The sequence below is a fragment of the Falco cherrug genome, chromosome 16 (assembly GCF_023634085.1).
Source record: "Falco cherrug isolate bFalChe1 chromosome 16, bFalChe1.pri, whole genome shotgun sequence".
NCBI classification, from domain to species: Eukaryota; Metazoa; Chordata; class Aves; order Falconiformes; family Falconidae; genus Falco; species Falco cherrug.
In genome coordinates this window covers 8,309,634-8,323,697 of record NC_073712.1, presented here as the reverse complement: position 1 = coordinate 8,323,697, position 14,064 = coordinate 8,309,634, and the positions used below count along the sequence as shown (strand labels likewise).

Genomic DNA, 14,064 nt, shown 5'->3' with positions numbered 1-14,064 from the left:
TACTTTTTGTCAGTAAATAATACCCTATTTTTTCTTTAGATGGAAACTAGGAACACAGAGCTTAAGAGGCTTAACCAAGGTCTGAGCAAGTTTTCACAAGGAGCAGAGATATATTCAAACAGCTGTGTCAATCATTAGACCACATATATAATTTTAAGGTTACAAAGACTGACTCTTTCGCGTAATCATATTAATGACCTTTCTTTATGCAGGCATTTTCACAAGCTTGGATCCAAAGCAAGGAAACTGTTGGCACAGTGTATAGGATATAATCAGGCTACAAAGCTACAATGTTATGGCAAGCTGTAATTTCAAGCAACCAAGCTAGCTTTATTACTGCAACTGTCATTACAGAATGCTTATGCAGCACGGCCACGAAGTCAATGGGATATTTAGATGCAGAATTAATGCAGGAGAGAGCCCAGTGTAAAGAACAAACACAATAAATAACACACACTGTAGACGCACAGGGTATAAATATGGAAGAAAATGGCAGAGCAAAAAAATCAAGTGAACTATATTTAATATTGACATTTAACCATGCAGAGATTATTCCAATTGTTTCTCCGCTTGTGTGGCTTGTTTCAGTGCTGGTGAGTTCAGTAACAGAATGAGAAAAAGTTGTTCAAAAAGTTTTAATGAAACCTATAATTGGTGCAGTAAAACCTAAGGCAATATTCCTAGAAAGAGAGAGAAAGGGAAAGGCAGAAAGAAAGAGCAAAAGAAAAAGAGGGAGAGACAGAGAGCGTTAAAGAGAGAAAGAAACAAAGAGAAAGATAAAGTTAAAAAGAGAAGAAGGAACGTTTCCACATCAGCCTAGCTGCAGCTAGCTTGCTTTTGACTTTCATACTCTATTTAAAAACACAAAAATTGGGAGCATTGAAAAAGAGTTCCCAAATTAGCTTTTTAATAGAGATCGAAAGTTAAAAGGGGGCCGAGTCATGGGGGAAAAGCTATTCAGGATCACAGCCGGGCCAGAGCCGGCAGAGCGAGGGCAGAGCACGTCGGAGCGAGAGGAGAGGCAGTAAGTTTTGTGAAGTGATGACATTGTAAATCACAGAAAAAGCTCTTCTACCAGTAAAAGCCAAATGACATTTCTGGGTTTGCTTTCTTCTGAGCATCTGCAAGAGGAAAAGAGCAAGTGGAGATTCAGGAAGTGTTTTAAAGAGGAAAGCAGTTCTGAAGACAGCTAATAACGATGGATTCTGGATGCTTTGATGTGCTCAAACCCAGACGGGCATGGATAGTTTCTCACAGAAGTTTTAGGATTCGCTTTGCACACAGCTGTTACCACCTGGACCCTAAGGGCGGTGATACCGGTGCCCGGACTGGGCTGCAGCCCCCACACTGCAGTGCACAGCTGTTACCTTATGGGGGATGGGGGTGGGGGGTGGGGGGTGTGATAGGTTGGGGGCAGGGTCACCCAGGGCCAGACATCCCAAAAGTAGTGCTATTTCTTAATAATTACACTGAATTATCAGGGATCGGAGAATGCTGAGACACTGAACTGGATCCACCTGTGCTCAGAGTTTCCAGGTTATATTTTCCAAACCTGACAATCTGGTGTGGAAGTGTTTGAAGATTTGGAGGTTTTTTCCAATTATTATTTTTTCCCAGTCAGGCCTTGGTTTAAGAGCTCTCGGAACGTGGCTTACGAATATTATTGGGGGAAATTGTTTTGGGGGAGGATTATCCAAGACCTAACGTTCAGAAATTAGTATTATTTCCTAGTAATTACACTGAATTATCAGGGACTGGGCAAGTTGAGACGCTGATGTCCCGCAGCACCGGCACATAGACCGCGCAGGCCCCGGCTCCTCTCGCCCCAGCGGTCCCGCAAAGCCCCCTACCCCCGGCTGGGAGCGGCACGGCGGGGGGGCCCGCAGAGCCCCGCAGCCGGCCCGGGGGGGCCCCGCCGCCCCCCGCAGCTGCCGCCCAGCCGGGCCGGGGCCGCCTGTCCCGGCAGCGCCGCGCTCGCTCCGGGTGACACCTGCCGGCGGCTCGGCGGGCGGGCGGGGGGGCTGTGCAGGAGTGGGGGGTGCGGGGGTGCGGGGGTGGGGGGCTGTGTGAGGGTGCGGGGCTGCGGGAGCGTGAGGGCGTGAGGGCTTCCGGAAGTGCGGGTTTGCGGGGAGTGCGGGGGTGCGGGCGTGCGGGGGTGCGGCGGGGGTGAAGGGGTGCGGAGAGTAGGGGAGTGCGGGGGTGCGGGAGTGGGGAGTGCGGGGGTGCGGGAGTGGGGGGTGCGGGGGTGCAGGAGTGTGGAGTTGCGGGGTGCGGAGAGGCGGAGGTGCGTGAGCGCTGCCCCCGCCCCCCGCGGAGCTGTCCGCGCCGGCGGTGCTGATCCGCGCTGCCGCCCCGCCCGCGCCGCCCCGCAGCCCCCGGCAGCCGCATGGCAGCGGGGCGCTCGGCTGGCGGCCGCGCCGGGAGCGCCGGGGGCTGGGCCGGGGGCTGGGCCGGGGGCAGGGCCGGCGCGCCGTGCCGAGGTGAGGGGGGGCGGCCGGGGGGGCGGGCACCGGCGCGGGGCGGGGGGCAGCGGCCCGGGGGCGGGGGGGCTCACCTGCGGGCGGGGAGGCGGCGCGCCGGCAGCTGCCGCGGGGAGCGAGGGGCAGGAGCCGTGCCCCCGGCTCGCTCCCACCCCGGCGCCCTCCTCCTCCTCGCCCCCGCTCCAGCCTCCCGCTCCACGCTTCTCCCGCTCCGCACTCTCCGGCTCCGCGCCTCTCCCTCTCGGCGCTCCCCGGCTCCGCGCCCTCCGCTCGCCTTCCCTCCCGCGTCCCCACCCGGCGGCCGCGCAGCCCGCTCCAGCCCCGGGCTCCCGGCGACAGATCAGTACGGTACCGCGCTGCGGGGGACGCGAGGCAATGGCGAGGCAGCCGAGCTCCTCTGTGTCATGTACGTATCGGTCTGACTTTATGGAAGTCACCAACTACGGCTGCGGCACGTCGGGCATCGCCGGGAGCTGCCCGGCAGAGCAGGGCACGGGCTGCTTCGCCCTGGTCTGGGCTTAGAGTTATTCACTTCACGAGGATTCTCCGGCAAAGAGCTCAGTCGGGAGGGCTGCCGGGGCTCTGGGCGTGCGGAGTCCCAACTTCTGCCCGCGGATGGAAGAGGGATGCTGAGGCGGTGGGGAGACAGGACTGGTAAGAGCTGCCAAGGAGCAGGGCAAGCGAGAGCAGCAGGACGAGGGGGAAAGGGGACAGGTGGTAGGAAGGAAAAAGGGGAGAAGGAGAGAGGGCAAGACTGGCTTACGTCTGAATTATTTATTTTTAGTCTAGAATGTAGCCTCCTGCCCTGGCTAAGGTGTTGGCTGTAGGTTTGTGGTGCTGGAGGAAGAGCTCATTTTCTTGCCCAAAGGAGACCTCTCCTGCGTGGTCCCCGCCTGCCCAAGAGCCAGGGATGCAGAGGATGCTCCAGGAGGGATCAGTGGAGTTCATCCCACACTTCCCCCCCCCCTTCTTCCCCCCCTTGCCACTGCCGGCACATTAGCATGCAGGGTAGGCTCTGGTCTGTATTTAATGACTCCATTTGCCGGTGTCTCTGGTAGCTCACCCCGCCTTCCCTCAGCCTTGCTTCGCCGCCTGCCTCCCCAGACCACTGCTCCATCTCCCTGCTGCATCCCCGCCAGCCAGCTCTCCGGGACCCGGGGGCCACCGCCAGCTGCCTTGGGCAGCCAGAGCAGAGCTCGGAGCGGCGCTGGAAGGGGAGGGAGCAAAAGGAAGCAAGCTCAGGCGAGAGAGGCAGGGAGACTCCGTCTCGGCGGTAATGAGGGAGAAGCTGTTTAGTCATCTCTCTATATATACTTTCACAATGATGATCACATTTACTGATTGCCTCTGACTGCATTCAGAGAGGGAGTCAAGAGGCAGGCAGCACAGTTCACCTTTTATCCTGAGGAGTGACTGCTCCCCCTTCCTTCCAGTTCCTCAAATCCAGCCCTACTTTTGGGCACTGAGAGCATCTTTCCTTGCCAGGTAAGGCATCGCTGCGAGCCGGCAAGATGGGGCTCTCTGGGCTGACTGGGAGGGAGGGGAGAAGTTTGCACGCGTTTATCCTAAGCCTGTTGCTTTTGCTCCTAAATCTCTCCAACGGACTAAGGGAGTGAACGTTTTGCAGAAAGTTTTATTTTCTGATGTGATTGTGAAGGGAAAGGAGTATGTGACTGATGGAGGATATCAAAGCTTTGACTGACATAGTTTGCTTTAAAGCAAATATATCTTTGCTGTCTGAGCCTGACCCAACAAGGACAGGGAAGGAGAGAATAGATGATTTCAAGGCTCTTCACTCCCATTAGCAGCGTCTCCTCAAGAAAGTCACAGTATGTTTATCAGTTTATTTTAAAACATACCTGCCTGCTTCTGGAAAGGGAAACACTATGAGATTTTGGGTTTGTTTCTGCTTTCGTGAGACTACAAAGAGACATTTACTAAGTATGGTAATGCCAGTGGAAGCTAATGTGGTAAGAATCCATACTTCATTCCTTGACCCTTTAGGTGAATAGACATAACTGTGTTCTCTAAAGTTTTCCTCCAGAGCTTTACTGCCCTGGCCGTGCCTGTCAGGGGTTTTTTTTGAAACCGGGATGAAGCCCCGGTGCCCAGAAAGCGGCCGCGGCACAGACAACCCGCGGAGCCAGTGGTGGTCAGGAGGGTCCAAGCTCCTGGAAGGGGGCCGGGGGTGCACACCTCAGGCTCTTCTATCAAATCTGCTCACACCATTTCACTGGCCTCATAACCACCTAAAGAAAACAAAATTCTTTTCTCTATAGATGCTGACTTTTCTGACTCAGGAGGGGGCAAATTATTTTATTTTGTGTACCAGGTTTTCTAAATGTCATCAGCAGGGTACCGATCTGTTCTTAACTAGTTCCTTTCAAATTACAGGCAGAAATTAGGGTAATTGAAATTAGAAATGTGTGTATGGCTAAATATTATGCTTGTTAGTATTAAAGCGTGTCTGTTTGCTATGTGAGCTGAAGAGACTGTTGACTGTACAGTATATTTTGAGCCCAGCCAATTGCTTTCCAGCCTAAAAAGACTGGTTATCAGTTACCAAAAGTCAGGCATGCAGAAAAGGAGGATTCTTTCCACATTCTGTAGATAAAATAGTTACTTCATAATATTTTTTTACTCAGCTTAGTTTGTGCAGCTCTGACTAAAAATTCAGTCCTCTCTCTCCCTTAATTTTCTGTCTCTTACTTTGGGGGGGGTGTGTGTGTGGAGTTCCAAGGACTCAAGGACAAGAAAAAGCAGTACCTCTGCAATAGGGGAGGTCATCACTCTTCTCCCTCTCAGTCCTTCAGACAATTTATAGCTAGAAAAGACTCTCTTTTTGTGTATTTTGAGGATCAAATGGGATGGATTTAACGCAACTTTGAAAATTAAGCTGAGTGCACTACGTTTTCTTACCCACCTGCATCTCTTGGTCACAGAGAAATGGGAACTAAACTTCCACAGAAGAATAGCCCCCTCCCTCTTCTCTGTTTTAACCTCCTGTCCATTTCACAGCTGAGATATTTATAGCTTCCCCACATATACTGCCAGCATGGAAGGACCCATTTTATCTTTAAAAATCGATTTAAAAATGTGTAAGTCACTTACGAGTTACCAGTGCTTTAATAGAACAATTATATGTGAAGTATTTATAGTGCCTCAGCAGCTAATGTAGGTAACCTGGAATTTACAACCAAAGTTATAAAAGTACAGAAGAGATTTCTAACAAGATTCCCCTGAGAAATCAGGGGAGATGAGGATCCAGTGTGCTGTAACTGGTCAGGTCACTGTACGTCGCCTATCAGTCCTGGTAGAATGACTGTGGTGGTGTTGCTAATTGAAATTAAAAAGCAGAGAAGACAGTTTACCAGCAGGGAAAACAGGAACAGGATGCATTATCTTGGTCTCTTGGTTATTTGCCTGTATATATTTGGTGATTAATGAATGAAATGGTTCTCATTTCGCTGCCTCCTGTTTTGCGGTCCTGTTCTTAACACAGTGCTTCACAGAAGCTGCAAGATCCACCACTGCTGGTGTAAGAAATGGGCAGCTCTGCTGCCTGAGCCCACCAAGCCCCTGAGGTGGCCCTCCAGCTGGACCAGGGCATATTCTCAAAGACGTGCCGAGAAAAGTTTGCACTGCCGCGCTCTGCCTCTTCCCTGCACAGACGAAAGAGCCTGCTCTCCAGAGCTGTCAGTCTGGCACTATTAACGCAATAAATTCCCTCTTTAGGGGGAGAGAAAAAAATAGTGCATAGTAATATTGAACAATTCTTTATAGGAAAATATCATGGGATGTTTGTTCCAGTGCCATGTATATAAGCAAAGTGTCTCCTTGGGATAAGCTTCACTATGGATTATTACATGTTTCGTAATTACAAAACCTCTTCCAGCAGCAGTAAGATGCTTGCACGAGGGATTTCAATTGTCCTTTAGATAGTAAAATTGCATAGAAAGATACTCAACATCAAGGTGATGAATGTTAATGTGCCCTGAAGAGGAAGAGCATTTGTGAGCAGTTTAGTCATTTTCACCACAGATTGATTCCATCATTTTTTATTCAGTATTTTGATGGCCTGTTGAAATCAATAATGCTGCAGCCTTACTGGCTGGAATGGCAGCTTTCATATAATTAAAAAACTTCAGAGTAAAACTACCTAGAAGGATACCATGTAGAGGATATAATGAAGCTTTGAGGGCCTGAGTCAGTGGAATTGATGGAATTTCCATTGATAAATCGACTATTTGATAGGGCCCCTAAGGGATCTTCTATGATAATGGCACCCTTCTCTGGATAATTTTATGGTAGAGATAGAAAAGCATTAGGGAAGTGAAAGTAAATCCAAGTTAAAACAAAAGTTAAGTATTGTAAGAACTCCGAGCAAAGAGCAGAAAGAAAAAGAAAATTGATGGCTAGATCAGAACTGCAATAACTAACTTCAAGAGAATGTTGGCTTCCAGCAGCTGAGAAGCTGGACAGCTTCGGATATTTCTCATCTAAAAATCAAGAGTGCGGTGAACATATTTCATTTCAGCCGAGCAGCCCTTCAGTTCTTCAGCTGAAGGACTTCTGCCTCTGTTAGCCAGGAAATAAGCAAGGTACCTTCCTGCTGGAAGAAAGCTGTCCGACTTCAGAGGCTTCCCTCATTCTGATGCTCCTGGTACTCAGTTGGAAGCTTAATCCGTCAGCTTTCACACCTGGGACCCCAGCTTACTGTGGCTCAGGTATTCTCAGCAATGTTTCCCTGAAAGTCAGAATTTTCCTCTGGTCCAGTGGAGGGATGCAATACTTCACAAAAGTCAAACCCACCTCTAAAGGAAGCTGCTGCTGAGGCCAGGTCTTTAATTAAAGGTCGGAGAAAACTAGTGAAAACCAGAGATTTTCTGTTTCTTTTAGCTGAGTATGTTCTTTGTGCAAGATTTGTTACATATTGAACTTCCTTAAGACTGGAAACGCAGCTCAGTCCAGCCGTGGCTTCTCACAGCAGTTTCACCGGGTGAACTGCAGGCTGATTTCACTGGAGTTCCCAGCTCCTTCTTGACAGCTGTAGTTAAACTGATGAGCACGAGGCTTACACCTGCGGAATTATGGATTAGTCTTGTTTGTAAGGAAGCAAATATAAATTAGTGTGTTTATGCTACTTTTAAAATGCTTTTAATGAGGAATCATTTGCTATTCAAAATTTCAATCTATAATAATGCCATAACCCCGCTGAGCTGATTATCACGTGCCTTATTTAATATCATTCTTCAAGCGGGAGGTGAGGGCAAGCCACTTGTTTCAGATTTCTGTGTACGTACTGGTATCTGACTGTTTACACGATGGGGCAAGACACCCCGCTTGACTGTGTGTTGTGTTTTTATTTTGTTCTGCATTTTAGATGGAACTGATCTGACTTCCAACAGGTCTCGGGAGCAGCCTAACCATCTTCTCCAGTAACAAGGCCTGGGGTCATCATGGCAGCAGGAGTAGCAGCATGGTTGCCCTTTGCCAGGGCAGCCGCCATAGGATGGATGCCAGTGGCCAACTGTCCCATGCCGCTGGCTCCAACGGAGAAAAACAAGAGACAGGATGAGCTGATCATCCTCAATGTGAGTGGCAGGCGCTTCCAGACCTGGAGGACTACACTGGAGAGATACCCGGACACTCTCCTGGGCAGCACCGAGAAGGAGTTCTTCTTCAACGAAGACACTAAGGAGTACTTCTTTGACCGGGACCCTGAGGTCTTTAGGTGCATCTTAAATTTTTATAGAACTGGCAAGCTGCACTATCCCAGGTATGAGTGCATCTCTGCCTATGATGAAGAGCTTGCCTTCTATGGGATCCTCCCTGAAATCATTGGGGACTGCTGCTATGAAGAGTACAAAGACAGAAAACGGGAAAACGCGGAGCGGCTGATGGATGACAACGACTCAGAAAACAACCAAGAAGGGTCCATGCCATCCCTGAGCTTCCGGCAGACCATGTGGCGAGCCTTCGAGAACCCCCACACCAGCACCTTAGCCTTAGTCTTTTACTATGTCACCGGTTTCTTTATTGCTGTCTCTGTGATCACTAACGTTGTGGAAACTGTCCCTTGTGGCACAGTGCCAGGAAACAAGGAGCTTCCATGTGGGGAAAGATACGCTGTGGCTTTCTTTTGCTTGGACACAGCTTGTGTGATGATTTTCACAGTTGAGTATCTGTTGAGACTCTTTGCGGCCCCAAGTCGCTACAGATTCATTAGAAGTGTGATGAGCATCATTGACGTGGTGGCCATCATGCCATACTACATTGGCTTGGTGATGACCAACAATGAGGATGTCAGTGGAGCCTTTGTGACACTAAGGGTTTTTAGGGTTTTCAGGATTTTCAAGTTCTCTCGCCATTCCCAAGGCTTAAGAATCTTGGGCTACACTTTGAAGAGCTGTGCCTCCGAGCTTGGCTTTCTCCTCTTTTCCCTCACTATGGCAATCATCATCTTTGCAACTGTGATGTTTTATGCAGAGAAAGGGTCCTCGGCAAGCAAATTCACCAGTATTCCTGCTTCCTTTTGGTACACTATTGTAACCATGACAACACTGGGGTGAGTATTACTTTTTCTTTTACTGAGCAGCAGGCAAGCATGTACTAGGAGCTTGACTTCAGTTTCTCCTAAGAATTTTCCTGGGTGCATGTTTGGAAAGGGGCTGGAATTGTTAAGGGCTTGATTGTTCTTTGTCTTACAACGTCTGCAATTTATGCTTATGTGAAGTTGTATAAAACGGAAAAAGCACTTACACCCACTCGACAAATGCTTCACGCAACAGTAAATGAGTGCAGGAGGAGCAAGGCTGTGGAGTGGCAGGTCCTGGTTCGCACGCCTTCGGCAGGAGCGAGAAGTTAACGTGAGCGCAGGGGAGCTGGCAGTTAGAGCTTACGTCTTTTTCAGACACGCGTTCGAGCCATAGATTTTACACAAAGTTGCTGATGTATATGTTGTCTCTCTTTGCGATGTCGGTCACTGTTTCTTCATTTGACATGCCGGGAACTATAGATTTGCTGAATTCAAATGGATATTGTGAAAATAGTTGGTGATCTCCAGGACATGAACTGTTTTTTACTTAATTGAGCAGGATACAGGCCTCTTGTCTGTGTTTAGTTGCAAGTTTAAAAAATAATACGAGTGTGCTGTTGCAGTAGAATTTCAAACATTCCCACGCAGAGGTACAAAGACAATGATATCAAAGCAAGGGGAATATAGCCTAGAGGGTGCTTTTTTCCCTTATATTTCATTTCTGTCTTACAGATGTTTCTACTGAGATTATAGATTTGAGCTTCTGTTGCTCTGAACTAAAACCTTTGTAAGCAGAATGACCAAGCCCTCACCCTGGCGGGGTTATGTAAAAGACAGTGGGGATCACAGGCTGCTGCTTCAGGCACTCACCAAGTTCTGACCGCATGCAATCTCTCACACATCAGAACAACATACCAAGTTTATAGTTACTTTGCAAAGTGTTTTCCCACTGGAAAGTTCACACAGTTTAATATTCAGGTGTAGACAATTCTCAATATGGTGACCACTTTTTCTCTAAACTGCTTTTGATTTTAAACACTTCTCTGTGCCTATTATACATGAACAGGCTCACAGTAGCACTTTTAAATTATTAAAATCATAATTCAGCTGTCAGAAAGGTGCAGAATCTGCGCATATGACAACTGCAAGTCTGAATTTTTTCGTTAACTGAAAATGTAGAACATGTTTGTCATAGTCACCAAAAGATCTCTTTTTCCTCCTTTTTAACATCTAAGCAAAGTTTGCAAGTTCACACGGCAAAACTAAGGTCCTTACCGTGGAAAAGAAGTCCGTGCTTGCTTAGAAACCGAAGCAGGGCTTTGGATCCCAGCACTCCCCTACCCTGCAGTTCAGCTTTCCATACTCTGACTGGTCCATACTGGTCAGTTCCCACCCTCCTGTCCCCACCACTGTATCTGAGCAGCTTCAGAGGGACACCTGTCTCGGGTGGCTCGTTTGTGCATCCTCCCCACAGCGGGGAAAAGCATGAAAACACAGTCCTGTTTTCTGGTCTCTGTTTAATAACGTTCACACCTATCTTTCCATCTACAGCACTTGTGTGCAGTCACACGTATGTTGTTACGTCTTTGCGACAGGAGAGTTGGGGTCAGTGTTGGCTGGGAACAAACCCTGTCAGGAATTACATGCGGAATGGGCTCTAGTGCGGTTGAGTCTCTGTTCCCATCAGCGCAGTGACTGGGTTGTGTTTTCTTTCCCTTCCTTTCTGAACGCATGGATAGACAAACCAGAGTGTTCCTGAGGACTTTAAAGTGTTCTCAATCTGTTGTAATCAAAGAAATTATAGATGAAGGAGTGCTTTAAATGAGTTGATAGGAATTTAAACACGGCTTTGTAAGAGTCCACTGGAAAAGGACCTATAAAATGCTGTCAAAGCCTTAAAGCTTAAACTTCTGGTATTACTGATTTGGGATTTTTGTTGCAGAATTTTAATTAAAAGAGGTGTCTCTAGCAAACAGTCTATCAGGTAATGTTAGTGTCATTACCACAGATGTACAAGAAACCCAGAAAGCTCGGTAACAGCAGACCCCGAAGAGCCCCTGTGCTCTCTGACAACACCCGTCTGCCCATGACCCCACTTAGCGGGTCCCCAGCGCTCCCTTATCCTTATCCAAGCACCCAAAGCCGAACACTCTCCTCTGGCTTGCCCAGACCCGGTGCTAGAATGAGAAGCTGCTACCATGAGCCATAACCCCCTAACTCCTGCCAGACCAGCTGCACAGAGCCCCGGCCGGCCCCCCTCGGAGAGGCACTCTTTGGAGGTGGCGAGGATGGTGGTGGGGTCCCAGCGGAGCAGGCCAGGGCCAGAGGTGCCAGCAGGGCCAGCACCAGCCCTGGGCTCATGTGAACACCTCTCACCCACGGCTTGGCATCAAGGCCTCGAAATCCATAACCCCTAGAAATAAAGCTTTTAGCCTCAGGTCATTCCCACCTTCCTGACTCCCACCATGTGGTGTGGGTTAACATCTGCCCCCCTGCATTTCCCCCTAAATCCTTCCTGTTTTGACAGACTGGCATTTTCATGCAATATTTCATATACATCTCTCTTCAGAAGTCATTTCAGTACATTTGGAAGGATCTTGTTACTAATGAGAGTACTAGCAATTCCTATGGCACATGCTGCCAAAAATGCAGCCAGCGTCTCTAACGTGCTTCTTAATACATCAGACTTCGCCGAGTTAGTGGTTGCCGGTTGGCTGCTTTCAGCAACGCTCCGAGCTTTTATGAATATCTTAAATATTCTCTGACATTTGCCTTTAAAAGTTCAGCCAGAAATTCTAAAGCACGATAGTTTTTAACTCAGCTCTATACACACACGTATGTATTTTTTGTTTTGAACACTGAAACATTTAACACCTGGTAAGTGAACATTTCCCTGACACTGGAATTCTACCATGGCTTGTGACAAAGTGCCTTATAAAAGTGATTTGGAGCATGCAGGATAACTTTTCCCATGTTATTAGGACATGAAAAAAATTAGCTCCATTTCTACAAAAAGGGAAAGTTTACTTGCAACAAACACACAAGGCTAGCATTAGGAAAGCATTAATTCTCCCACTGTACTCTACATCAGCTGCTGTTATTCCAGATTCCCAAGTATCTTTAGGCTTGCAATTGAATTTCCAGATTGACCCATAATTGAAAAGCAATAAAAATGCATTTCTTCTTGAAGGTGAAGCACTGCATAAAATAGAGTAAGTGCTGCTTTTGGTGGGGCTTCTATGCAAATCAGTTTCGAGAAATCCAGGACAGCTTGCAAGCTCCTTAGGTAGTTAACAACCCAAGGAGATAGGTACAACGGTTTTTCTGGAATGGGAAACAAAGCAAAGGAATTAAATTATACTGACCCTGCATCTCTGATCCCTCTGTTGTGCTCATCAGCCCTGGTTTAGCAGAGGCTTTTTTTAATTTAACACAATTTAAATTTTGCTCAGGAGGTTTTATAATGAAAGTATTATTCTTGGGTGCATCTTAAATCAATCTGGATTACTGAAACAACTATTCAAAATTAATTCAAAATCAGCTATCCAATTCATGCAGAAACATTCTTCTCAAGAGGACAACAGCTACCCATCCTCTCTGTTGCCCCTGTCTAACACACCAACACAATAAATCCTAGCTTTGCCAGCTCCTTTCCTTTGTTCTGCAGGAGGTTTTGGCCCCCAGGACCCTCCATCGCAGTAACACAAGCGCTGCTGAAAGCGGCGGAGGAACACAGTGCTGGCTTCCATCCTTAGCATTCATGTCCCTGCCTTTGTTTTTAGCTAACTTGATACGCAACAGCCACCGGTTTTATATCTATATAGAGACAGTTTAATTACCATAAATTTTGTTACGCTGTTGCCAGCACGTTGGTTTCATTCACTCTTTAATAGCATTGGGTTGCAGATGGGGCAGCCTCGCGTTTTGCTGCCCATCAGTATGTCACAAACACGGCTGTGGTGTGAGACCTCTCTCATGCTACTAAACCCAACACCGCTTTTGCCCAGAGCACATATCTTTCTAAGCTTTTTATAGCTGTTTTCATTTCACCCGACAACAGCAGTATGTTTCAGCCTCTGGGGCAGTGTGTGACCTGCAGTGCAGACTGGAAATTGTAGTTGTGAGAAGCAAAGTGTCACATCTACCTGCACCACCCTGGGGCACGGAGGGGCTCCCAGGGGCCCTGCAGAGCATCGCGTCCGGGCCCCCCGCCATGCCCCGGGCTGGTGCCAGAGCAGAACGCTGACACCTGCAGCTGGCGGTGCCAGCATCCCCCATCCCCATCACAGCAGGCAGCAGACTGGAGGGTGAACAACCTGCAGTATGTCCTGGAGGGAATCGTCATGAGAGCTTTGGGTCATGTGTGTCCAGAAACCAGCAGTACCGCGGACCAAGGGACAGAGGTTGTTGACGGGTTTTGTTCTGATTTGAGCTGAGGGACATGCTGTGTGATTTTCTGTTGCCTAACGAAGGCTGAGCTCCCACAGATCAATGCCCGCGGGGTGGTCCTAGGAGCAGGGTGGTCCTAGGAGAATCTGTCCTCTGTCTGACTCGCTCCCTTACAATTTGCAAGAACATAATGGTTTCGGGAACGCTATCTCTCTTTCAGACTTGGCTGCGCTGGTCAATGAGTTTGAAAGATATACATCAGTGCACTTGGACAACAGTCCTCTCTGTATCATTCATTTAAGGAACGAGGTTAACGCCAGGGAGTCAACAAAACAGATGTGCTGGCCTAGTTATGTCAACCACCTGATCTGGAGGAAGATCTGAAATTTCTTACGGGTTTGATTAGTTGAGTGCTTAGATGGCTGCGATTTGGGGGTAGGGGTCTATTTTGGTTTGGCTCGGTTGAAGCTGGTACCCTGTGCTTCTGCAAAATGTGGGTCAGAGTGAGCGCAGGAGAACTGGCACCTGAGCAACCCCTCTGAAAGAAACATCATTCTTTGTTTTGCTTATTTCTCAGGCTTTATTTTTATTAGTATTCAATCATGGGCGAGAAAGGGTATGAAATGTAAGCAGTGAAATAGCATGTGAAAATACTTG

General features: G+C 48.2%; 1 protein-coding gene and 1 long non-coding RNA gene across 6 annotated transcripts in view; one reads left to right on the top strand and one right to left on the bottom strand.

The window, feature by feature from the left end:
• Positions 1-14,064, bottom strand: part of LOC114018078 (uncharacterized) — a 181,550-nt gene that overhangs the window by 129,385 nt on the left and 38,101 nt on the right. The window lies entirely within an intron of this gene.
• KCND3 (potassium voltage-gated channel subfamily D member 3) overlaps positions 2,594-14,064 on the top strand; it is a 132,763-nt gene continuing 121,292 nt past the window's right edge. For 3 of the 5 annotated variants that reach the window (XM_055728196.1, XM_055728195.1, XM_055728197.1), the window contains exons 1-2: positions 2,594-2,886; positions 7,864-9,048. In XM_055728196.1, coding sequence (XP_055584171.1) covers positions 7,940-9,048 — 1,109 coding nt within the window. In that variant the 5' untranslated portion in view covers positions 2,594-2,886; positions 7,864-7,939. Of the gene's footprint in view, positions 3,135-3,481; positions 3,966-7,863; positions 9,049-14,064 lie in introns of those variants that run through there. The other 2 variants (XM_027816492.2, XM_005447105.4) reach the window with 2 other exon arrangements.